Here is a 25,512-nt window from a genome sequence, read left to right as displayed (position 1 = left end):
GATCTCCTTCCAGACTTGCTGAATGGATAAACTGAGATATGTCCAGTGGGATAATACCAGGGGTGAAAAGAGGTGAGCTGTCAAGTCACACAGAAATATTTATGGGTCTTAAATGCATATTGCTAAGTAAAAGAAATAGTTTCAAAGCCTAGATAATCTGTGATTTCAATTTTATAACGTCCTGAAAAGCAGAACTATAGAGATAGAAGAAAAAATGAGTAGTTAGTGGTCTGAGGAGAGAAGACGGTCAAGGAAGCAGCAAAGGGGCTATTTTTAGGGTAGCTTGCATGACACTGTAATTGTAATAAATGTTTATGTAGGATACATAATTAGGACATGAAGTTATGGTTGTGTGACACTACCTCTTTGTCAGACCTATAGAAATTTACAGCACAAAGAATGAACTTCGGTGTATGCAAATTTTAAAAAGTCATTTAGGAGTCAGGCAAAACCCCAGGATAGACTGTAGATTGCGATACATGAGACCGCCCCAGGGAAGAGGGGAAAAGGTGTTGACCTAAGGAACTTTGGAAATTAATGGAATCTAAAACTAGAGGCAAAGCAAGCTGCCGAGTCCTGAGCTCTAGTAGATACAAGTTGCATTCCATGGCAGAATGGGCTCACGGTTCTGATACTGCTATGCAGGCATTCCCTGTTAAGACCAAGGCATGTTCTGTGACTAGATCGCTAAGTGAATTGATCACTAAATAAAGAATTGCAGATAGTAAATATATTACAGTATTCAGAACAGGGCCAGGGATATGGCTCAGTGGCGCAGCACCCACCTGGCAAGCCAGAGGTCCTGAGTTCACTTCCCTACCCTCAGCCCCCCAAAATTCAGAACAAAGCAGTGGTCAAAGGAAATCCAGCTTGATGACTTGCTTTTATTTGCGTAACTGTTACGTGCAATAATGTGGTTAACATACAACAGCACATAAAACTACACTGTACTATACAGTGCAATTAGCAAAAATTACAGTACTCTATAACCAAGGTACTGTACCAAAAAAAGACATTGAGGCTCTGTAAAGAAGTTGTAGAGAACTGTGCAAAACAAAAGATGAGCTGTGAGTCAGAGCAGGCTGTTGGTAAGTCTGTACAGCTATTAATGAGGTAGGTCGTTAAACAGGGAATGTGTGTACACATCTGCTGAATTGAACAATTAAATAAATGAATGTGCAGATGGTGGCAGCCAGGTTTCTCACTGTTGCAGATACGCAAAAGGAAGTTAGAGTTGTCACAGATGGGGTCTGAGGAAGTGCCCTAAACAGGAGGTAGGGATTTCAATTGGAGTGGGTTGTCGCTTTGTGGGCTTGCTCACAGACAAAGAATTTCCAGGACACAGCAGTGAGAAGGATAGAAAGCTTTGTTAGGCACAGTTAAAGAAAGGTACACTGAAGAATACAGAGAGCGCCCTCAAGAGTGTGAGTGTGTCTGGAGGTCCCGGGCTTGAGCACAAAGCCTTCATACTCTTTTACTTTCCCAACCTTTATTTTGAGACAGAGTCTTGCTGAGTTGTTGATTAGCCCAGCAACTTTTGGTGCTGGGGTTAAGCTTAATGCCTCAGCCTCCCAGAGTGCTGGGATTGGGTTGAGGTTTTTTATGTGGTCTTGAAGAAGGTATCTTCTAGATGGGTGACCCAGGATGTGTATTTCTACTGTCTTGTCAGATTACCCCTTTAGTGGGCTATGTTAGAATACAAGCCATTTCTATGTGTTTGAAGTTTGGAGTTGTGCTTCACACTTAATGGTGCTGCTGCCTTGCGGATGGAAGCCTGTAGCAGAAAAAGTACAGACTCAATCTGTAGGTGAAGTACAGGGGCCCAGTTTATAGGCTTGTCTCCTTTGTATCTATCTTTATTCTGTCATCTCAGAATTCAGGACATCAGCATGAATTTAGCCTAACATAGATACAAATGATTAAATAGAAATGTAGATATGTGCATATGCACATGTATATCTTTGCTCTTGGAAGAGCCTACAAGCAGTGTTAGCCTAAGAACAGTGAACACACATAGTATCCAGATCTTGAGTTCTAATACCCTTGTTTCAGTAAAAGCAAGCTGGGCTCCTTGGAGAAATGGGTGATGTGAGGATTAGTATATGAAACAGTAAAGTTGAGCATCTTTCAGTGCCAGTAAATAACAAAAACAAAAAATACGTAATGGGGGGATGTTCAGAAGATAGGAGAGCCAAATTAAAAAGTTGCCAATAGACAAAGCCAGGGTGGTTGGAGAGATAAAAATGTAGTATTGAATTATAACCCAAAGATAAAACTAATATACATGAGCTTCATAAATCCATACTAATATCAACAGAGGAGGCGTCTTAGTGCCTCTTAATCTCTACTGCTGCAGTTTTGTCCACATGGCTTAGCATGGTGAGTCTAGCAGTTCCTGAATCACTGCACAGTAGGCATGCCCTTCTGTAGTAATCCTAGGTGTGTGTTTGTTTTAAACATAGGGCCATATATGTATTGCTAAAGTTTTCTTTTTAATTCGTTAATGTACCCGAGATGAACCAGATGGTTTCTTTTTCATGCTTGCACAGTTCTCATATTTATCAAGTGCATTTGAGCTAATTTGTATTCAAGATGCGGTATAGCACAGGAGACCTTGGAGTGTAATATTAATTTCTGAGGGGGAATAGTTTCAGGTGATGTCAGAATCCATTTTGGACCTAGGAAGAAATAATTAAAGCTGAGGTAGAAGTCCATGCAAGCCCAGAAATTTTAAAAAGCAGAATCAGTAAAATAATCAGAGAAAGTGATCAGTGTATTGCTGCTGTAGGGAGATTTATGTAACCATGAGTGCATGTGAAAAGGTTAGATGAGGTCTAAGAAGTTAGAGAAAGAACAAGAAAGGAAGGCTTGAGCTAAGTAAAAGACCTAAAGGGTGGGGAGAACCTAACCTGGCCAAAGAAGGAAGGTGGGGAGAGCTTGCCATTTATAGGAAGTGGAACTAGCACAAACTTGCAGAGACTAGCTAGTCGGTCAGTGTGAAGAACTGAGAAAGACCTGAATGTGTCTGGAGCAGAAAAGGTGGTGGGAACGTGCAGAGTGTTTAGGAAATCTTTTCCAAGGCCAAAGAGGATTCTTTGGGAGGCATTCTAGGTATATTGAGGCATGGTGATGCAAGAAAGGCAGGTTTGTGTTTGCAGAAAGGCAGTGGCTGGCTCAGGTTGGAGAGTGGATGGGTGTGGCCTGGGGTGGGCTCCATTCAAACTCCAGTTTTTTAAGTGGAGTTGACAGAATGTTTGAATAAAAAGAGCTAATTTTGCTAGAGTTTGAAGCAGTATATTTATTTTCTTCTAGAGCCATATAGAAAACAACATTGATGACTTTGTGATTATAAAGTTTAAACTTTGGTACTGTGAGTTTTTTCTTTTTTTTTTTTTAAGACTATAAAATATAAAACAGCAGTAATCTTCCAGCCCATAAACAAAAAGTAGGCCTTGTGCTTCTAGTTTTGTCTTGTTCTTACTAGACTCCTCTAAGAACTTCTCTGAGTCCTTTTAATTTTACATCTAAACTTGTCTTTCAAATTTTAATTGAAAAATGAAACCAATCTTTTAAATTTTTGCATTTGTCGGACTTTTCTACAATGTAAGCATATAAATACAAAGGATCCATGAAGATTTAAGCTTGGGTAGTACTTCATAATTATTTTTGCATAATGTGAAAATATATTCAATTTTAATTCATGAATGGATTTAGTGCATCATTCTATCAGCTTGAGGAAAGTTATATAATCTCTGAAAAGTTTCTTAAGTTTGAGAGCTTATTTGGAGGTTCTAGCAGGGGAACAAAGCTACCCTTACATGCTTAACTGAGGAAAGGTCCTCCTCTGCGTGGGCAGTCCTCCTCTTGGGAGGCACTTGTCCTCTTGGGAGGCACTGGAGGAGCGGTGAGAGGACGGGGATTACCACCTAGCCAGCCAGACTGTCCTCATAGATGAGGTTAAGTAATACTTACTTCACAAATGGTGAATGAGGAAAAGTCCATAGACAAGCACCTAATGGTCGGAGAGATTGTTCATTCTCAGGTAATTTTCTTTCTCTTTCACCATAGTCGCAGGGGGTACAGGAGATGGCAGTTGAATGCAGAGTGATCCCAAATGCCCCCTCTAAATCCTTCAGGTAGAGTCAGAGCTTACACTGGATTGGGCTTCTTGAATTTAAGACCTAGCATGAATCTTGGTTTGGAACCCTCTCTCAACAGTGTGACCATGGGCAAGCTTCTTTATCTTGAGCTCCTCAGTTATGAAATGACAGTCAACAGTACCTGCTTTGGGGGGGTTGTCTTGACTATTAGGGGAGTTAATGAACATAATGATTGCCTTTAGAACAGAGCCTTTCACGTAGTGTTAAATATGTTAACTACTTTTCATTAAGTATATCTTGAGATCACCTTGCCCCTGAAAGTTTTGGTTACCACCGCCTCCCCTCTCCCCAACAACCAAAAACAAACACTAAAACTTGGTTGATTTAGTACTTGGTTGGATTCTGTTTAGTCAAGGTTGTCTTTGGATTTATTCAGAACTAATTGTTAAATATGCATTTGGTTTGCTTGACTTTTTCCCAGGAACCTAATTATTTGAATATATTTTTACTGAAAAAGATGTTTCACTGAAACCACGATTCATTAAATGTCCATCCCTTTATTGAAAAGTGACTGTTGCACATTTGTCCTGCTGTTTTTTCTCTTGCTGCTTCGCTGAGTGTACATTTATTGTATACATGTGTTAAAGTGGGTTTTTTTGGGGGGGTGCTATACAGTGTAGCTTCTTTTAGTCTTTCTAGCTAAGTTTATTGATATTCTTGTTATTTGACTGAGAAATTATTTCTGCCTCTAGTAAAGTCTTATGGCAGAGAAAAGAATGATTGAGTTTATTCAGTTTGTTTTGGGCCATGTAAACATGTGCTAATTTGCATTGCAAGTATAAACTTAGCTGTTTAATAATAGGGTGTGCTTTGGTAATTTGGTAAAGTAAATAGTGAGGGAAGATATGATCTTGTATGTGATAGTTATTGTATATCTTAAGGTGTAATTTTTGATTTAAAAGAAGATAACTTAGTTTTTATACAAGGATGGTGCGTTTGAGGAGAATTCTGCTATCCATGAAGGTATTTTATAGCATGACTAAAATGTGAGTTGGTGTTGAATGAAGCACATCTAAGTAGGATACCTGACTGAAGCTTCTCCTACAGTCCTTTTGGGGAATATGGAAATTTGTCTCACACTCTGCTTTCTGACATGTTATTCAACTTTCTCTTCTTCAGCTTTTGGACATACTTTCTCTTGCTCCTTTGATTTTGTTTCTGTGCCAGCTTTCCCAGAGATAATTTATATCTTGAGCAAAGCTTAAGGGAGGTGATTGTGAATGAAGGAAGCCTTCTGGGATTAGAACTGAGTAATAGCTAGTTTTAAAAATTTAGAAATCATTGGCTAACAGACTTCCTAAAATGTCACCAGTGGCAGACAGTTATTTCCTTTCTTAAAAAGAAAGAAAAACAGTATCATGATATATTTCTTAATAGGTTTGGGTTTTCATTTCTCCTTTGTGACAGGAGTGAGGGTGCTGTTATGCCTAGGATTGAACCCCAGGGCCTCCCACATTCTAGGCAAGGGCTTTCCCACACTCCTTGCTCCTTTTGAAGATTTTATTCTGAGACAGGGTCTTGTTAAGTTTCCCAGGCTAGCCTTGAACTTACAATCAACCTCGTGTAGCTGGAATTACAGGTCACTGTCATGCCCAGCGAATGGGTCATTACTGATTGAACAATTTTTATGAATCAACTTTTGGGTAGAATTAGTGATAATATCTCATATAACAAAACTATAAATTCTTAAAGTAAGAATTGTTTTTTAAAGATTCAATCTAGTTGTCTAAAATTGTACTTAATGTTATGCTATGATTCAGATATCTCTGGTTTTACAAACAGGTCATTTTTCAAGAATAGGGATAAGTTACGTGCAAACTTAGATCTGATAAAACAAAGATCCTTTGCTCATTATGTTTCTCATAAATCTGGCCTTTTTTTGTCCTAAAAATATAGTTTACCCTACTGTACTTTTAATTATCATAAAGGACCACTATGTGCAGGGTGCTCAGATTCTGAAGCTTTTATAAAGCTAGCAATGGTGTGAAGAATTCTGTGACTTACTTGGACTGTTTTGCATTTTGGATTAACTGAGATGGTGATCATTGGGTTATTTTTAATTATTTGAATTATTGGGGGCAAAAATTAAATCATTCCAGAAACTTTTATTTGTTCCTGAATTGCTTATTGAGGTTCTCGTTTTCTTTCTTTCTTCTTCTTTCTCATGCAGGTCATGGTAAAACCCCTAAAGATGCAGCATCAGTTCGAGCCACGCACCCAATACCAGCAGCATGTGGGATTTACTATTTTGAAGTAAAAATTGTCAGTAAGGGAAGAGATGGGTAAGTGTAAATTTTGGTAGAAAAAATCATTTGCTACTTTTGAGTAATTATTTTTGTTTTGATTCATGATGAATGTTTTGATTCCATTATGATGTGATTGGAAAATTGAAATCTTAAATTTTGTTACGTGGAAAAGTAGAATGTGAATATTCTAGTAGAACAGATTAGATCTGATTTTGCTTAAATGCTAGTTTAAGCTAAAGCTTGAATTCATGATTTTAACTTTACTTTGTTTGTTCATTTTATTATTAAAACAGTTGAGATTAAACAATAGAAGGACAATGATTCATTTTCCATGACTTTTCTTCCACTGCTTGTTTTCTGAATTCTAAGAAATTAAGTGTGAAACCTAGTTAACCAAAACCTAGATGACTTATTAGGTATTTTTACAGGGGACTGGGATTGGAATTTCAATCCAGTCATTTCAATTCAATCATTGGGATGTATATTTGTGTGCCCTTCAGGAGAAGAAATTCCCAGGGGTTAGGATGTGGTTTAGAAGTTTGCGGATGAAGGGTGGAGGAGGGTGTGCAGTTCAGTCATAGAGCCCTTGACTCTATGACCTCGCAAGCTTGGTGCCCTTGGGTCAGTCCCCAGCAGTGCAGAAAGAAAGAAAGCTTCCAAATGAAGCTTTCAGTTGACTTTTGTTTGCAGTGATATTGAAGAATTTCTTGTTCTTGCCTGCCTTCACCTAGAAGGTACTGTTTGGCTTTCTCTGAGTGTACGTGTTGGCTCATATTTATAGTTGTGTATGCATGGCCTTCCTCCTTATATTCACTTGCTTTGCTCCTCTTCCCACTTGCCAGGCTAAGAATCCTTTTTTAAAATTTTGTTTTTTGAGATAGGATCTTGCCATATAGTTTAGGCTGGCCTTAAACTCATGCATAGCCAAGATCCTTTTGCCTCAGCTACCCGAGTGCTGGGATTACAGGGGTGCACCACCATGCCCAGCTCTGAGAATCCATTTGCAAGCCCTACTTTAGGGTTACCTTTTTGTGGCCCTTTCTTTTCCTCAGAATAACATTGTGTAGTTTCTGGACATTTTAGGTAGACTTAATTATAACATTAACACTGTCTTAATTGTCTGCTTGCTGGTATATGACAAATTCAGTGGCAGGGATTGTTGCACATTTTTGTAACTCTAGTACTTAAGTTATGGCTAGGAGTTAGTGAATGGATACGTGCATTGAAAAGGGACAGTGCCTGCCCTATGTGTTGTCAAAGAAAACATTGCTTTGGTCAGATTTTATTTGTTTCTCTGATAGACTTGTTAACCAAGTTCTAGGCCTAACCCATTGTGCTGAAAGGCAAGAACAATATGTTTATGAAGAAAAAGCGATTCATATTGCCAATTCTGGTCAAGCAATGTTTTTTTGGAGATGTACTGACTATAGCAAATGTTGTGAAAATTCTAGCTTAAATGCCTAGCATCTTTATAAAGAGTGGACCAAAATGAGTAGCTGTTAATCATCTTTTGTTATGACATATATCAACTTGACAGTTCGTTTTGCTTATTTTAAAAATGAATTTTCTAAGCCAGACGTGGTGGCTCATGCCTGTAATCCCAGCACTTCGGAGGCTGAGGCAGGAGGATTGCTGCAAGTTCGAGACCAGTCTGGGCTACAAAGTGAGTTCAGGGTCAGCTCAAACCACAAAGTGAGATCCTGTCTCAATAAATAAATAAATAAATAGATAGATAGATAGATAGATAGATAGATAGATAGATAGAATTTTCTTTTAAACCATGTGTTTATCCAAGAATAGGACAAGTAAATAAATACTTAAATCAAGATTTTAGATTTTCAGAAAAACTGTCATTGACCACAGGTTCTCTTATGAAATGGCAAGAATTGAGTATGAATTGCCTTTTTCAGAAGAATGAAAGAAACCAGAAAGAACTGACACTAATGAAGTGTGCACTCAAAAATACTCTTCTGTCACATGCATTGTTTCTAAGTCGTCTTACAGAAAATTTGGACTAGGACTATAATGGTGGTTACTTGTATTTTTTTTTTTTTTTTTATTATCTACAGGATAAGCTGGAAGGAAGTTTGTATTATTGGATGAAGGACGCCAGGAGTGGTGGTACATTCTTGTAACCCCAGCACTCTTGAGAGGCTACTGCAGAACAATCTCAAGGCTGAGTCCAATGTTGCCAGTTTAGCCACTTAGCAAGACCCTGTCTCAAAAATACTAAAAAAGGAATTTGGGGTGCAGCTCAGTTTGAAGGTCCTGGGTTCAATCCCCAGTACTGTTCCCCGCCCAAAATTTTTCAACATTACATTTTCTTTTAAGCTAAGCATATTTCCCATGTATATTCAGCAAAATCAGTTGAATTAAAACTAGCCTGTCAAAATTCTGTGATTAATTTAAATTTCTAACATTTCACAACAGGAAATTAAACCAGCTTGTGTATGTGACTTTATGAGTGACATACTTACGGTGTGTATATTACTTTTTGTCATTGTTAGTGATAAGTGATTAGTAGATGAGTTTCTGAAAAGGCTTGTTTCTTCTAAGTGCACTTTGAGTTCAGGAGTTTCATTCAAGTTTTAAATTATGCATACTGATAGAAGCAGTGGAGACAGTTAATTCTAAAAGTGAGAGATAATAAATTTTTTATTTGAAAATTTTTAGAATTATAATTCATTACAAGTGTGATATTTTTAAACTCTTCAAACAAAATATTGATGCCACTGTGACAGTGATTCAGGAAGAACTGGCATGTAATTAAGTCTTTTCTGTTCTAGTCCTAAATTATTCTGCTGATGGAAATGTACTGTCTTTCAGAATGTTTTTTCTATGTTTACTCACTTTCTTGATTATGGGATGGAGGTTGCATGAGTAAGAAAGATCCGTTTTCCATCTACCTTTAAATTAAAAACTACAAAATCTGCTTCTGGTTTCAGTTGATAGTGAGCAGCAAAGGGAACCTCACAGTTGGTGGGAACAGAGAGAAAGCTGTATTTAGTTACTTAACAAAAATTTGTTGAACAAGTTGCATTGTCAGCATCTGACTGTAAGAAGGATTACTTCATTTGTGTCTGGTGTTCACAGTATGGTTCCTAGTACAGGACCCGACGTTTAGGAGAAATTTAGTAAATGCATTGATATCAAATTTACTGTTTGGAAGATAGGGGTCAGGGAGCAGGCATATCCAAATAACCATAGATTAAGACGTTGTTTACTAAATGTTTTAAAATTGACACCATCTATAGAAGAACCGAGGAGAGAACAATAAATAGACTTATAAAGGCAGTGTTATTTTGATAGACCTTTATAAAATGAATACATTGGAGAGGCTTTGTTGTAGAGGAATATTTAGGACTGAGGTAAATGACTGGAATGGTCTCCTGGGAAGGGTGGAGCCATGTGCTTTGGCAGAGGTGTGCAATTCATTGTTACTGGATTGGAGGCATTACAAGGAAGGGTTTATTGGAAATAAGAAAGGAATTAGTATTAGAGATCCTTGGTGATTGTCCTAAGGGCTAGCACTGTGTAAGTAGTGGGGCGCTTTCAGTCTTAGGGAAAGGTGTAAATACTTAATGAAATCCCATGTAAGGTGCATAGTGTAGACATGAACAAACTAGAGAAATGGTGTCGGGAAGCATGATCAACCCTGTTAGAAGGTGGGTTGGTAATCAGAGAGGGCTTCATAGCAAGCGTGTGTATAGCAGCACAGAAGGGGAACAGCTGGGTGTAAGTCTCAGGTCTCCATTTACCTTCCTTAGGCTAGTTTTTAGTTAACCTTAACTGAGACAATATGTGACTTTAAAGGAAAATGCCCGTTTCAAAAGCTGATTAGAATAATGTAGTGGAGATTTTAGTCTTGCCTGTGCCACTCACTAGTTCTGCGATTTGGTTCTTTTAGACAAACTCCCAAGACTCATTTGTAAAAGAAAATAATACCAACCCCATAGGGCTGAATTAATATAAATTGTTGAGTGAACTTACCTGAGTGCCTGCCACACAGCAAAGCTGCGATCCTGGACTCTGCTGTGGTTCCCAGCACACTCGTGCATTGCTCTGCTGCTGCTGCTGGGAGACGCAGCAGGAAGTGTTGTAGGAGTAGTGTGTAGAAATGATCGTCAAGGGACTTCTGATGTTAACAGCTTTTATATCTTTCAGGTACTGATACTAAGCAAGGAAGTAATATCGATAGGTTTACATTTTAGATAGGCTATTGTCTTAGTTACTTTATGATTGTCGCTGAGACAAAATACCTGATGCCCAAGTTGGGAAAGGAAAGGTTTATTTCTTACAGTTTTTGGAGGTTTCAGTCCACACTCGGTTGGCTCCAAGACAGGTGGGCATGGCTGGGCCGCAGTTCATGGCGGCCGCCCACAGTGAGCTCGAACCAGCAAAGAGAAAAGCATAAACCTTCCTGCCATTACATCAGGTGCTCCCTATGTGGGTGGAGCACTGACACCATCAACCCAAGCACTAGACAATGAACCATCACAAATGAACAATGCAAACTCATGAGGCCTGGGGGACACAGACATAAACCATGACAGCTATTTTTGAGGTTATTGAAAATAGATGTGAAACATGCCAAGGCCAGTTAGGCTATTGAGGGTTATTAAATCTGTGTGTGTAGTAGAGTTAGTGAGGTTGTTAATTAACTACAGTTATGCATCGCTTAATGAAATGACTGAGGTACCTCTGTGAGAAATGGGTTGATGGTAATTTTGTCACTGTAAAAATATCTTGGACTGTACTTGGACAAACTGATTTAGCTATGACATCAGTAGGGAATATATTTTACAGATGTTGCCTGTTGACTTACAAGGTTGTTACGCAGTGCGTAACTGTATTTAGGACATCAAACCTACATAACTGTCATAAGTTTAGGACAGTAAAACTTGATGAGGAAGTAGAATTGTCAGGAACAGCTGGTGAGAGAGAGTTAATGATAATTTACAGGTTTCGGGCTTAGATGATTTAATAGAGGATGATGAGACTAAACAAAGGAGAAACTATTGGAGGTAAAGTTGAAGATGATGTGCAGTGTTTGAGTTACAGTGGGACATTCAGATGATTAATAGCAAAGTTTTGACAAAAAATACATAAAAGGGGGGGCTAGGGATTTAGCTCAGCGGCATAAGTGCCTGCCCTGCAAGCAGACAGTCGTGAGTTAGATCCCTGGTACCGATAAAAACGAAAAAGACCAAAAAAAAAAAAAAAATTACTGTGGATGAAATAGTTGTATTGCTATTGGAGAAACAATAATTCATAATCCATTTAGAAAAATGTTACACTGCCCATTTGAAGATTTGAAAATTATAGAAAATAATGTGAGGAAAAAAAGTGTCCATAATTTTATATAATACTCTTTATTTCCTCCCATATACAGACTTAAATCTTAAGCATAATTGTTCTTACAGATTTGTGCATCTTGTTTATTATTGTGTGTACTGCCTGCATAATTGTAAGCATTTTCCTATGAGCTTAAAGTTTTAAATATCTTTGTATTGGTTTTGTCTTTGTAATCGAGTATATTGTAATAATATAAAGAGACGTCCATAGCTATTATCCTGTTGTTGGTCATTTAGGCTGTTTAATTTTTTCACTATTTGCAATATTCCTTGTCTTAGTTACTTTCTACTCGTTGCTGAGACAAAATACCCGAAGCCCAAAGTTGGGAAAGGAAAGGTTTATTTCTTACAGTTTTTGGAGGTTTCAGTCCATAGTCAGATGGCTCCAAGGTAGGCTGGCATGGCAGGCCGCAGTTCATGGCAGCTGCAAACAGCAAGGCAGAAACCAGCAAAAGACATCGCAAGACACGCTTTCTTCCTGCCATTACATCACAGTCTCCACCGTTATGTGGGTGTAGCACTCAAACCCACAGTCTAAACCCTAGACAATGAACCAATCACAAATGCACAATGCAAATGCATGAGCCTGAGGGCCACCAACATAATCCATAACATTCCTTATTCATGAGATCTGTTTTTATTTCCTTAGGAAAGATTCCTTGAAATAGAATTATTAGATCAAAGAAGAGGGTATGCACATTTTTCAGGATCATGATTTATGTGGCCAAATTACTGGCCAGAAAGGTTATATTTGAATGGGCGAGACCCATCCCATGTATTAAGCTGAGGGAAGGATATCACTAATGAGCCCAAGGGAAATCTGGAAGCAGGTGAGGCGAATTCTTCTCCTCAGGGGGTGTACTGTGGGGGCTAAAGTATAAACAAACAGGGTGGAATTTGATACAGAATTGATTGTACCTTAACTATCTTTTTTTTTGTACCGGGGATCGAACTCATGACTGCATGCTTGCAAGGCAGGTGCTTATGCCGCTGAGCTAAATCCCCAGCAGATTGTACATAACTATCACTGCTCTTGGCTGTGACCCACCTGGACACATCCAGAAGTATGCTCTGCCAATCTCCTGAGCAGCACCCAAGCCAGTCAGGTTGACACAATCAAGCTTAGCCACCACAGCAGTTTAGCCAGTAATGTCATTTTTGTCTGTGTACCCAACTGCTTAGGAAGAAAGTTACTCGTGTGATTGACATGATGTGAAGTATTATGAGTTAGTAAGTTGGGGAACAATTACGGTAGTTGAGGTTACTGGTAAGAGAATATTTAAATGAATTGTTTTTCTTCAGGCTGGATAAGGAAGAAATGAAGGAGCTGATAGTCTCAGTGGAGAAATAAATGTGTTGCTGTTTTTCGATTTAAGAGATGTAGAGAGATTTGTGAGGTAGAGCTGCTAAAGATGCTAGGTTGTAGGACTTAGCAATGAAAAATAGCTTAATTGAAGCAAGGTTACATGAGAGGAGTTTTGGTTTATTTTGGTCACTTCTGTATCCACATTGTGTAGAATGATGTGAGATATGAAATAGGTACTATGTAAACAAGTTAATTGAGTAAGTAGAGGTGTGGGTAGAGAGAACATCTTTTCTGTATACCCTTAGCACTGTGAATAATACAGAATATAGATGGGTACTGTCTTAGTTACTTTTGTCTTATTGCTGGAATAAAATACCTGACATGCAAAGTTAAGGGAGGGAAGGTTTATTTAGCTCACAGTTTGTAGAGGTTTCAGTCCTTAATTGGGTGGTTCCAAGGCAAGGTGGTACATGGCAGGGATCAGCAGTTCATGGTGGTAGAAGACAACAAAAGTAGGAAGGAAAAGTAGGGAGGAACAAGCCTCTTTTCTTCCCCTATGTTGTTGAGCCAGTGTAGCATTCACACTCCCAACCCCAGCACTAGACAATGAACCAGTCACAAATTTAGATTGAGCTGCCTCCAAAAAGTTTGTCCCTTGACCACATGAGGCTTTGGAAGGACATCCAAACACAAACCATGACAGGAACTTGTAATTTATGGAATGAACAAAGTGACCTTGAATTTTGGATACATCTTTGCCTATATTTTAAAACTACTAAAGAAGGATAGTGGGAGCTGTGTTTTTTTGGTGGAGGGAAAAATGAGTTATTTTGCAATGTACATAGTTAACGTAGGAAAAATAACCTACAGATACATAACCATCCTGTTTCTCAAATTATTCTTGAGTTGGTTATTTTTGATTATAGCTGAAGCTCAAATCACACCTCATAGCCTACGTGTTATTTTATATCCCAACAATTATAGTAGTTTTAAATGCATATTTAATGCAAAGGGGGGAAATGTAAATCTTGTGAGATAGAAATCAATAAATATTTTTGAAAGCATTACGATCCTATCCAGATTCACTACAGTTAACATTTTTGGGATATGTTCTTTTGGTCTGTTTTATCTCTGTTCAGTATTCTTTTTTTTGGTACCAGGGATCAAACTCATGACCTTGCGCTTGCCAGGGCAGGCGCTTACACCGCTAAGCTAAACCCCTGGCTCTGTGTTCAGTTTTCACTATTGGTTTAATATATATATATATATATATATTCAGATACACAAAAGAGAGACTTCAAAAATCATGTGTGCCATTACTTACAGTTTTGTTTTAATATAAGTTTAATTAAAAGTTAAAAGAGAAAATCCTGTTTTAAAATTTCGGGAGGTACCCATAATCTTTCCATATAACTTTAAGGTAAAATAACTTGTCCCTAGTGAATAAATTACTTGAAACTACATTTTGGTTCTTCATTTTTGTTTGTCTCAGTTACACGGAATGTTCGCTTTTTTTTTTTTTACACGGAATGAGCTCCTTTACAGTGAGAACACACATTCCAGATTAAGCAGAAATGTTGATTGGTCTAGACTTTCTTGACTTCTCCTGAATAGTTTGGCAGTTTGGATAGGGTTTTTCTGGAGAAGTAGTTGAAATGTTTTAAAGTGATTGCAGAGTAGTAATTGTGACTAAGTAGAAGAAAAATTAAGTAAGAGTCAAGCTTTCTCTTTGGGATTTAGTACAGAATCTAAGCAGTTTTTGTCTTCAGGTTTTTCCAGCTTAGTGAGTGAGTACCTGTATACTTGCCACCTAGATTTTAGAGTAAGATTCTGCTGTAGTTGCCTTACTACAAATTTGTCAGTTTATCATTATATCCTATTTTTAATGGATTTCAAAGTATAGTTTCCTAATCAGTTTTACTTAGTTCTCTAATGTTTGTACTTACATCTCCTTTTTTCACTCGGAATATCTTGGTTTCCAATGATACTTACTTGCTTTATCCTGGAATATATACATTTCTAAATTAAGCTTCCAGTATTAATAGTAAGAGAACTGTATTTAATGCTGTATGACTTCTTTGCATTGTAGTCTGCAGACCGTCTATCTTTAGGGTTGGATAGTGAACATACTGTGTTTTAAAGTCATTTGAAGTAGTTATTTTCTCTACTTCTGACACTGACTTTATACCTTGCTAGCTTCAGTTATTTAAATTTGTCTTCTACTTTTAGCAATTGCTTTTCTTCTTGGGCTTAATTATATAAAACATTTTCATTGTTCCAGAATTAAAAGTGTGTAAGAAAACACTTCACAAAAGGTTCACTTTTATTGGTCTTTTCCTCAAGTAACCATTTTTATTAGTTCTTGGCTCATCCTGTCATTATTTATTTCCTTTTCAAAAGTTTGGACAGATACCAAAAGTAATTGTTGACAGTAGTTGCTTCTCCGTAGGGAGAAATGTCTAGGTGGAGACGAAAGTGAAAGCCAACTAAACATTTTGTGGCTTAAGTCTGTTTTATGATAAGGTCTGTTTTCTTCTTTTGTTGAAGGGTTAGTATATTTTTACATTTAGAGAGTTAACTTTTACCTATACTTCACTTTTTAAAAATACTCTGTTGAGTGATTTCCTACTGTTTATTTTTTCTGAAATTCTGTATAACTTGTACCCTTTTTCTATTTTTTTCTCCTTAAATGAAATTTAAAAAAGTACTTTTGTGACTAGTGCAAATTTTTTTTTTTACGTTTTTTTTTTTCTTCCCATATTTATCGGTACCAGGGATCGAACTCATGACTGCCTGCTTGCAAGGCAGGTGCTTATGCCGCTGAGCTAAATCCCAGCCCCTACTAGTGCAAATTTTAGTAATCTCTCTTACACATTTCTCTTCCCAGTTATCTACCATTTTGATACTTAGAAATTTGTTGATCTACCTGCAGTAACATACACCGTTAGTGTACTAAGAGTTTTCATAGACACATGGAATAATAACTGCAGATAGCATAACTACCATAATCAACATGCAGTACAGAATAGTTCTCTCACTCCCCAGATTCCTTGTTGTTACTTTTTTTTTCAGATGCTTTTCGACTGATAACTCTGAGAAACCACTGATTGGGTTTCTTGAAACCAGAATGTTGCATAAATGTAACTTTTTGAGTTTGGCTTCCCCTTACCCACCTTTCCTTTCCACTTGCATGGTGCATTTTAGATTTGGTCAGGCAAATGAATGTCAGAAAGTTACTCTTTTTTTCTGTAAATTTTCTCTTATTCCATGTTGCTAATTGTCTTACATCTGCATTAAAAGAGCACTTACATACACTGCTGCTACTTTATTCTCATCATTTCATGTTCCAAATTAAATTGGGATCGGTACACCTCAATAGAGATTCTTAGTGTTTCTCTGCCTTTTGCCTAATACAAGTGTAATAGAGATTCTTTTAGGGCCTTTGTTTTTGGTTGTGGGCAGAAATTAATACTCCACCCCAGAGCTGAGGAGGAGCTCAGAGGAACAACATTCCTGAAGTCTGTTTCTGCTTCAAACTATTTGTGACCCAGATTACTTGAAGATTTGATTGTATATATAAAATCCCTGGCTTACACTTTCTTAAGGGGCTCTTTCAGACTTGATACTAAATGTGGTCAAGATCTTTTGCCCTTTATTCCCTTGAAATCTTCTATTTCAGAAAATTTTTTGTGTATGGTAATTTTCATTATTTGTCCCATTTGAACTTACAGGTATTTGTCTTTTTTTTTAAAGTTTAAAAAAATGTTTTTTAAAGTTTTTTGAGCTGCATACTCACATAGTTAGTAACTGCTCAGGCTAGCCTTGAACTCGTGGCAGTCCTCTTGCGTCAGCCTCCCAAGTGCTAGGATTACAGCCTGAACATGCGTTTTTGAAGACTTTAACTAGGAATATGTGTTGGATCTTCTTTGACTACCAGGTCAAAGAAGGTCATCAAAACAAAACAAAAAAACCCACCACTTTTCTTACCTCCTTGCTTATGTTAAATTTTTTCTGATCCCTGTTTTTCTTTCTTTGGTTTTGTTTGTTGGATGGTACAGGGAATTGAACTCGGGGCAAGCATTCTATCACTGAACTGTATCCATCACCAGCCTGATTGGTTATTGATTGATTGATTGAGACCAGGTCCCACTGAGTTGCCCAGACTGGCCTTGACCTTGCAGTCCTCCTGCTGCTGTCTCTGTGGTAGCTGGGTTTGCAGGCACATGCTGCCATGACCACCATGTCATGTTTTCTCTTTTTCTGTAAGATGTGTTCATTCTTGTGTCCCATCTAGACACACAACAGGCTACTTTGAGGCAGGAAACCAAGTTACATTTGTTATTGTAATTTACTACAGATGAGATTCTTTGAAGTATTAGGGGAATTCTCAAACAGGTGTTCTGCTTTCGTTTTGTGAGTTCGTCTTGTTATGTAAAAGGCATAATAACTTTATTGATCCTTGAAGGGTGTGTTTGGTCTGTTTTCTGTTGTAGTGGAAAGACTGGGTACTTGGTAAAGAACAGAGGTTTATTTAGCTCTCACTTTGTAGTCCCCATTGATGTGGCCTCTAATAAGGGTCCCCTTTGTTACTTCACATTACAGATGACATCACAGAGACAGGAAGCAAAGAAATTAAAGAAATTAACATCATAAAATTACTCTTTTATGATGACTGTCTTGGTTACTTTTTTCCTGTTGATGAGGCAAAATACCACAATGACCAAAATTAAGGAAGAAAAGGTTTATTTAGCTCACAGTTTGTGGAGGTTTCAGTTTTCAATCAGCTAAGGCAGGGTGGCATGTCACAGGGACAGCAGTTCAGGGTGGCAGAAGACTGCAAAGCAGCCAGAGTAAATATGGGAGGAGCAAGCCTCTTTCTCTCCCTTGTGCCATCCAAGGTGGATATAACTGCCACACTTGCTCTATGCTCTCTTCTCCCTCAGGATGAGGATATTTACAAAATGAAGCCCCTAAACCCCTACTGAATTGCTTAAACTTCTAAACTTCTCAAGTTGATACAATGTCAGCCATTACAGTGACCCTCTTGTGAGATCTACTTTAATGTCTTCTAAGGTAGCACCCCTGGTAACCTAACCCACTCACCCGGCACCATCTTTTTCAGGTTCCACCATCTCTCAGCACCATCGTGCTGGGGACCAAGCTTCTGACGTGAACCCTGGGGATAAACCATACCCAAACCATGGCAACAGCCATTTTAGTAAGCACAGCCACGCCGTAATCTAAGGCATGGTGTGCTAATACAGCTCTTTGAGAGGTAATGGGAGAAGGCTGCAGCTGAAGGGTTCATGTCTATGGACTTGTCAGGGGCAAGAAGCGCTTTTGTTCTGGTTGTTCTTTATACCTTTGGAGAAATGGTAAAGGAGGAGTACTGTAACAGATGAGAAGCTGCTTTACTGTCAGCACAGAATTGGAGCAAAATTTTTTGAATCACAGATGAGAAAGTAAAATGTTCTAGGTTTAATTGAAAAAAGGATTTAGATTTAGTTGCAAGTTTTTTAATCTTAATTCCATTGTCTTAATCATATGTTGATTAAAACTAATGTATTTTGCCATGTGCATATATTTTAGTTTTTGTGTATCAGTAGTAGCTGATCTCAAAGTTAAGTGTTGGATGTGATAGGAAAGAGTCAGCAGCCTAAGGAGATGAGAAGTAATCCTTTAAGGAGGAAGCCAGTTATGCTTACAGGTCCCAGAGAGGGTCACCACATGTCACAGAGGATCGCCGGGAAAGCACCATGATGGTCAGGAAGCAGAAGATAGGAACAAGGGGAAGACTAGGCTGGACCCTTGATTGCAGTTTCCCAAGAAAGGAAAGACAGGACAGAGTAAACAGTTCATCTAAATAGTTAGGTAGGCTTTGGGCTATAGAGATGATCTGTACCAGATGCCTGGTACCTGGTTATGGGAGGATTTGTGGCAGAGGAAATATTGGTTGGGTGTGAGTTGGATGAATTGAGTTGAGCAATAGATTCAAGTTTGGTTGCTTTTTGAGTGACTTGCTTCTGTGAGTCCTCTACTCTCTGAGAAAGGTCGAGCGTTGGAGCAGCAACTCAGACTCTCCCTGGGCAGCAAGCTTTTTGGGAAATGGCAGAATACCATAAAATGTAGATGGTAAACATGCTTAATACAGTATCCAAGTGAAGGTTCATCTGTTTATTCTCCCATACATTTTTTTGATGTGTTAATACTCTTTCAGGGGCCAGGGATATAGAAAAAAAGTCTTTCAGAACTTTAGTTACCTGAATAATTGGTTTTTGTTTACTTGCCATTTTATAAATACTTGTACCCTGTAGTTAATGATTGCATTTTTATAATTGATATATTCACCTTTTAAAAACTTAATTGGAGTATTTTTTACAGGAACATTTGCAACTTTTGATTAAATGGTTTTGTGTTTTAAAATTGTGCTTCTGTGAATCAGCTAGTTGCTTATTTGTCATTTTTAATGACAGTTCACTTTTAATAACTGAAAGAAGTTTCAGTTTGTTCTCCCATTCAAAGAAAAAGATGGTTGTATTTTTGCATGCGCGTGTATGGGTATACAGTAAATGTTTTAGACTGGTATAGACAAGTGTCTTGTATTTCTTTAGAAATACATAGATATACATTCACCAGTGTGCTTTACTAAAGTAAGAGCACCAGTGGTGTTCTGAAATTTGTTTTATTATTTATATACACCGTCTCATCAAGCTGAAATAGATTTTTAAAAACATTAAGTAGAGAACATGGCGGACAGATAACAGCAACTACCGGCGGCTCTCTGAAAGACTCGGCTCAGAAGCCAGGAATGGTGCGGACTAAGGAGACATAAGCAGGTGGAGATATGCTCTGCTGACTCAGGAACGAACTGGGCTGTGAGAATCCAACTTGGAATGCAGTCCTGGTGCTAAAACAGGAACAGAAAAGACTCGGTGTGGAGGCTGGAACCGCGCCATTGTAAGCCGCGATTTGGGTTTCCCGCCGCGCAGCGGCTGGCTGCCTCTACAGCGGCTCGGCAAGGGGAGAGACGTGCAGAAGCTCTGAGAACGGCAATCTGCGAACGGCAGGGAGGCGTGCACTGACTTATGGTGAGGTGAGTGAGAGAAACTGACACTCTACCACAGTTTGACTCCAGCAGAGGACTTTCTGGGCCCGAGCAGTCCTGCGGGAGCAGGGCGCGGTGGCGACTCCAGCCACACATCCCCCTCTCGGGCGGGATTGGTGAAAAGTGCCTGGCCTGCGTGACGCTGCCGGCGGACCTGGTAGACTGTCCCAACCCAGATCCCAGAGCCTGACGGTGGCCGGGAGGGGAGACGCGTAGGCTGCCTGGTCCGTAACTCCCTGGTGCGCAGCGGTGAGCGGGAACACCTAACTGGCGCAATTCGATCAGGCTGTGGCTGACTGGGAGAGAAGCTGGGCCTCTTATATAAGCTTGCATATATAAGGAACAGAGAAGAAGAGGCAGCATGGGAAGAGGCAGCAACAAGAAAGTCTCCTCGGCCCCCAATTCTGAGAAACAGGCAATAGCAGACACCGCACCAATACACATAAGGCACCATATAGAGAGCCTCATAGACCAATTCAGGAATGAAGTTATCAACGACCTGAAGCTAGAAGTATGCAGAATAGTTAGAGAAATGCTAAGCACCACCCAAGAAAAAACAGGTGATGGAATGGAAGAACAGAAAAAAAGGGGAGAATTGTTTGATGGAGAAAACAGAGAAAGCATAGAATACGTGAAGCAGGTTCAAAGGGACTACCAAGATACTAAGAAGTCTATCGAAGACTGGCATAACAGCTTGAAAGAAACTAAGGACAGACTATCTGAACTGGAGGGCAGACTTGTAATATGGGAGAATGAAATGAAAAACTTCTTAAAAATAACAAAGAAACAAACAGCAATAATACAAAGACAAGAAGATGATAAGAGGATCCATAACTTAAGGATTAAGAACATAAAAGAAGAAGTAGGGATGCAAACAAGTGAACTACAAAAGCTACTCACAGAAATAATCCAGGAGAATTTTCCTAATTTAGCAAAAGGTAAAGATACTCAGATGTATGAGGCATACAGGACCCCAGCTACCTACAACCCAAACAGAGCAACACCCAGGCATATAATAATAAAAATTCCAGAAATTCAATACAAGAACAGAATATTAAAAGCTGTAAGAGACAAGAAACAGACCACTTACAAGGGAACACCCATCAGAATTACAGCAGATTTCTCTGCACAAACCATCAAATCACGAAGAGCGTGGGGGGAAATAATTCAAGCATTGAAAGATAATAATCTCCAGCCAAGATTGAGATATCCTGCACAACTGTCCCTGGAAATTGATGGAAAAACAAGGTGCTTCCAGGATAAAGAGGAACTGGGGGAATTTGCAACCACCAATTCAACTCTACAGAAAGTATTGCAGGATATTCTAAAAAAAGAAAAATACAAAGAACCCAGAAATAGTGGCGGGGAGGCCACAACAAATGGAGCAGAGAACAAAATGAAGAAGACAAACTGACAGCTACTGACAGAAAAAGAGCTTAACAGAAATGAGGCAGAGAAGATTGGATGATAGGAACAGCTATTTTGGAGAAAATGACATCTTAATAGGTAATACTGATTTAGTATCATCTTGTTTTGAAGTCTCATCTAGCTTTTGTCCTTCTGTCTCCAATGGTCTAAATAGGCTGTATCTTATTGGATTTTATTATGTACGATAGTACATAATATGTACAATAAGCAAAAACCTTTTAAAGACAAGGAGATTATACAGAAACCATTGTTCATTTTCTGTTAGTCGATTCTAAATACTCTGTAATGCTGTCATTCTCTTGAATGGTTTTACATTGTTTTGATATACTTAATGCTACAGTATACGAAGTTGTACTCAAGGATTTCAAAGAAAGAAACAATATGGTAACTACTTTTAGGTTAGGATTATCTGGTGGTGAAACACTATTCTGCTTAAATGGTTATGTTTTGATCTGCGCTGTTTCGTTGTTATGCCCTCTTTTATCTCAATCTCCACTCCATTATTTACTTTTTTATCTTTATCCTTTTAATTAAAGGAAAAAAATAGCAGGATATATTATAGTAACCCATTTTGACTTTTCATTACCTTGATTTAAAGCCCTGTATTACTCTCACCATCTGGTTTTTAACTGATGTTCCCCTATTCTGTTTTGCTGGATAGTATCAGGTTCGAAAGTTTAGGCATCAGCTGTGAAGATAATGAGATTCATTATGACGCCCATTCTTGTTGACTTTTAGCTACTTTTGAAGACCTACAATGTCTCCAATGTTTTGGTTTTGTCGGTTTTATTCTTTACTGTTTTGTTCAATTGTATTATAACTAATGATATAGGCAATTGTATTAGAGATAGCGGGAGACATTATGGTAACCATTGTTGATCACCTGTATTATGTTTTTACATTATCTATTATGTCCACCCTTTTGACTTGACCGATTCTGTTCTGTTATGTCACATTTGGTTTTACTCTCTTCCAAAAAAGTAATAAGAACCGTGGGAGCAATGAAACCCAAAATGTGTAATAGTCATGGTACAAAAGAGAGGAAAAGAAAGTACTCTAAACTATATAACTGCATGTATATTTAAGTGTATAAGATAGAAAATGATATCACAGAGTTTTATTGGATCAATGAACAGAACTGTTTGCAGTATCATTGATGGAATGTCCACTTTACAAGCTTTAATTTTGTGACTTGAACAATTATTTCTAAGATGACAATATGTAATCCATTAACTAGTGATTTCCTACTGTTCATTTTTTTTCTGTAAATCTGTATAACTTGTACCCTTTCCCTGCTTTTTTTTTCTTTTCTCCTTAAATAAAATTAAAAAAAAAAAAAAAAAACATTAAGTAACTTTAAAGTCATGTAAGACAAAAAACAAGTGCTTCTTGTAGTTTTAACTTCCTACATGAAAAAGCCATTGAATAATTGAAATTTTAAAATTAAACCATTATGCCCATTAGATGAATGTTTACTGTGCAGTTAATATTTAGCATAGTTTGAAACTATTTTTATTTCTGAAATTACATACTGTTAAATCATGTTTATAACAGTTGTCTTGAGTTGCAAATAATATACTGGTTAAATGAATTACCTTGTAAATTAGAAGCTACTCTAGTCCCGCAGAACAAAATACTTTTAGATCACTGATTCTTTATAAACTGCCGGAAATGGCATTATGTTTCTCAAAAGGATCACATTAACCTTTTTGGAGGCAGTTTACAGTTTCAAGAAAAATTAAGAATAGTGTATTGAGCTGTTTTATGATATGTATTTTCCTGTGTTACATCTGTATTTCATCTTTTCATGTTGTTAAATAGTATTTCTGTAGCAACCCTGCAATGCTTACACACATCTGGTTTGTGACTTTCTGGATTCTAGCAGCATCTGGTTAAAGGGTGATGGCTTCTCAGTTGCAGGGCCATCTTCCTCCAGTCATGGAGTTTGCACATTGGCCAGGACCTGTGTGGGTCCTCTCTTAGGTGGAGACAACAGTGTCACATAATTTTAATGTGCGCATATGTGGTTTTTTTTTTTTTTTTTTTTTTTTTTTAACATTTTGTTGCACATATAGGTTAGTTCCAGTTTGTAAATAACATAAACAGCATTGCATTGACTGTTCTCATATTTGCCTTTGCAGGTATCAGTATTTTCCTTAGGGTACAATTAGTGAAAAATGGTTTGTCCATTTTAAGGAGAATTTCTTTGAATACTAGTAAGGACTAGTAGTGTTAATATTTCTTTTTATTGTGCATAAATTTTCTTGAAGTTTTCTTGACATACCTATTCAAACAACACATATTTTTTTTATTAACATACATTCCCTATTTTGATACTAGACATTGAACTTGTGGCTCTGTGCATGCTTAGCTGTATGCCCCAGTTCCTATATTTCTTTTTAAAATGTTTAAAAAATGGATATATAGTAAAATTCACCTTTTTTGTACATTTCTTTTGACAGATGCATAGGATCTGTAATGTCATGATAATCAACATACAATAAAATTCATCACTCCCCAATCTTTTCTTTTTTGTTCCTTCATTAATCTTTCCTCTCTTTTTAACTTGTATCTGCTGAATCATTCTTTCTCCCTATAGATTTTTTTTTCCCAAAATGACATATAAATAAAATAGGGCAGTATGTAAATGTTGACCTCTTTCACTTAGCAATATGTGTTGAAGATCTGATATGTCTTTTTATGGCTTTATAACTCATTTTTTGTCTCTGCATAATATCCCATTTATTGGTATCTCACAGTTTAACCACTTTTTGAGAACAACTCTGTTGCTTTTGGTTTTTTACAGTTATGAGTAGAGCTGCTGTAAGTATTTGTGTGCAGGCTTTCATGTGCGTATAAACATTTTCAGTTCATTTCATTAAATGCCTAAGAAGCATGATGAGTAAATTGACTGGTAAGACTGTGACTAGCTTTGAAAGAACCTGCTCTGTTGTCTTCTAAATTGGCTGTACCATTTTACATTCCCACTGGCTGTGAATGAGAATTCTTGTTACCTCATATCCTCACCAGCAATTGGTATGTCAGATTTTTGGATTTTAGCCATGGTAATAGGTATATAGTGTTATCTTACTGTTTTAATTTACATCTCTCTAATAGCATGTTGAGTAATCTTTTCATCTATGTATTTGCCAGTTACAGTTGTCGTCTTTGGTGAAATGTCTGGTGATTATGGTAGAGTTTTCATCTTTTTTGGCTTTGGGATCTACCAAGGGACTAGTGGAGCACATTTCTAGGTGTTTCTGGGTGGACCATACAGGTATAAGCTTGGAGTCTGGTCTCTTACCCCCTTCCTGTCTGGCAGTCTTCTCCTCCTGTGCTTCCAAGCACCATGAACTAAAAAGCTTCACTCTGTCAAGTCCTTCTGCCGTATGTCTCTACATTGGAGCCGACCCAGCATGGACTGAAACCATGGGCAAGTTATCTCTTCCTTGAAGTTGGTCAGGTATTGTGTCCTAGGAGTGGAAAAGTAACTAATAATACAAACTACCTGTTCAGATCTTTAACTTTTTAAAGAACGTGCAGTTATTCTTCCACTGAGCCACACTATGACTTTTTGACCTACTTTTCTTTTCTTTTCTTTTTTTTTTTTTTTTTTTTGTCTTTTTCCTCTTTATCGGTACCAGGGATCGAACTCATGACTGCCTGCTTGCAAGGCAGGCACTTATGCCACTGAGCTGAATCCCCAGCCCCTTGACCTACTTTTCAATTGATGTTTAACATTTTTTTTGCTGTTGTGTTTTTAAGAATTCTTTTTGTATGTTGAATACAAGGCCTTTATCAGATGTATTTTTAAAAGTACTGTATTTTCTCCTAGTGTGTGAGTTGTCTTTTTGTTTTCTTAACAATGTCTTTGAAAACCAAAAGTTTTTTAATTTGAATGAGGCCTACTTAA

The 25,512-nt window shown here is 37.8% G+C and overlaps 1 protein-coding gene across 1 annotated transcript in view; it reads left to right on the top strand.

Annotated features, from left to right (window-relative positions):
- Ranbp9 (RAN binding protein 9) overlaps positions 1 to 25,512 on the top strand; it is a 90,011-nt gene that overhangs the window by 7,912 nt on the left and 56,587 nt on the right. The window contains exon 2 of the mRNA XM_063259898.1: positions 6,331 to 6,442. Within this exon, the coding sequence (XP_063115968.1) occupies positions 6,331 to 6,442 (112 nt within the window). The remainder of the gene's footprint in view (positions 1 to 6,330; positions 6,443 to 25,512) is intronic.

Source organism: Cavia porcellus, unplaced genomic scaffold (assembly GCF_034190915.1).
Source record: "Cavia porcellus strain 051 isolate PalLab524CR breed Dunkin Hartley unplaced genomic scaffold, mCavPor4.1 scaffold_13, whole genome shotgun sequence".
NCBI lineage: Eukaryota > Metazoa > Chordata > Mammalia > Rodentia > Caviidae > Cavia > Cavia porcellus.
This window is presented reverse-complemented; position numbering and strand designations above follow the sequence as displayed.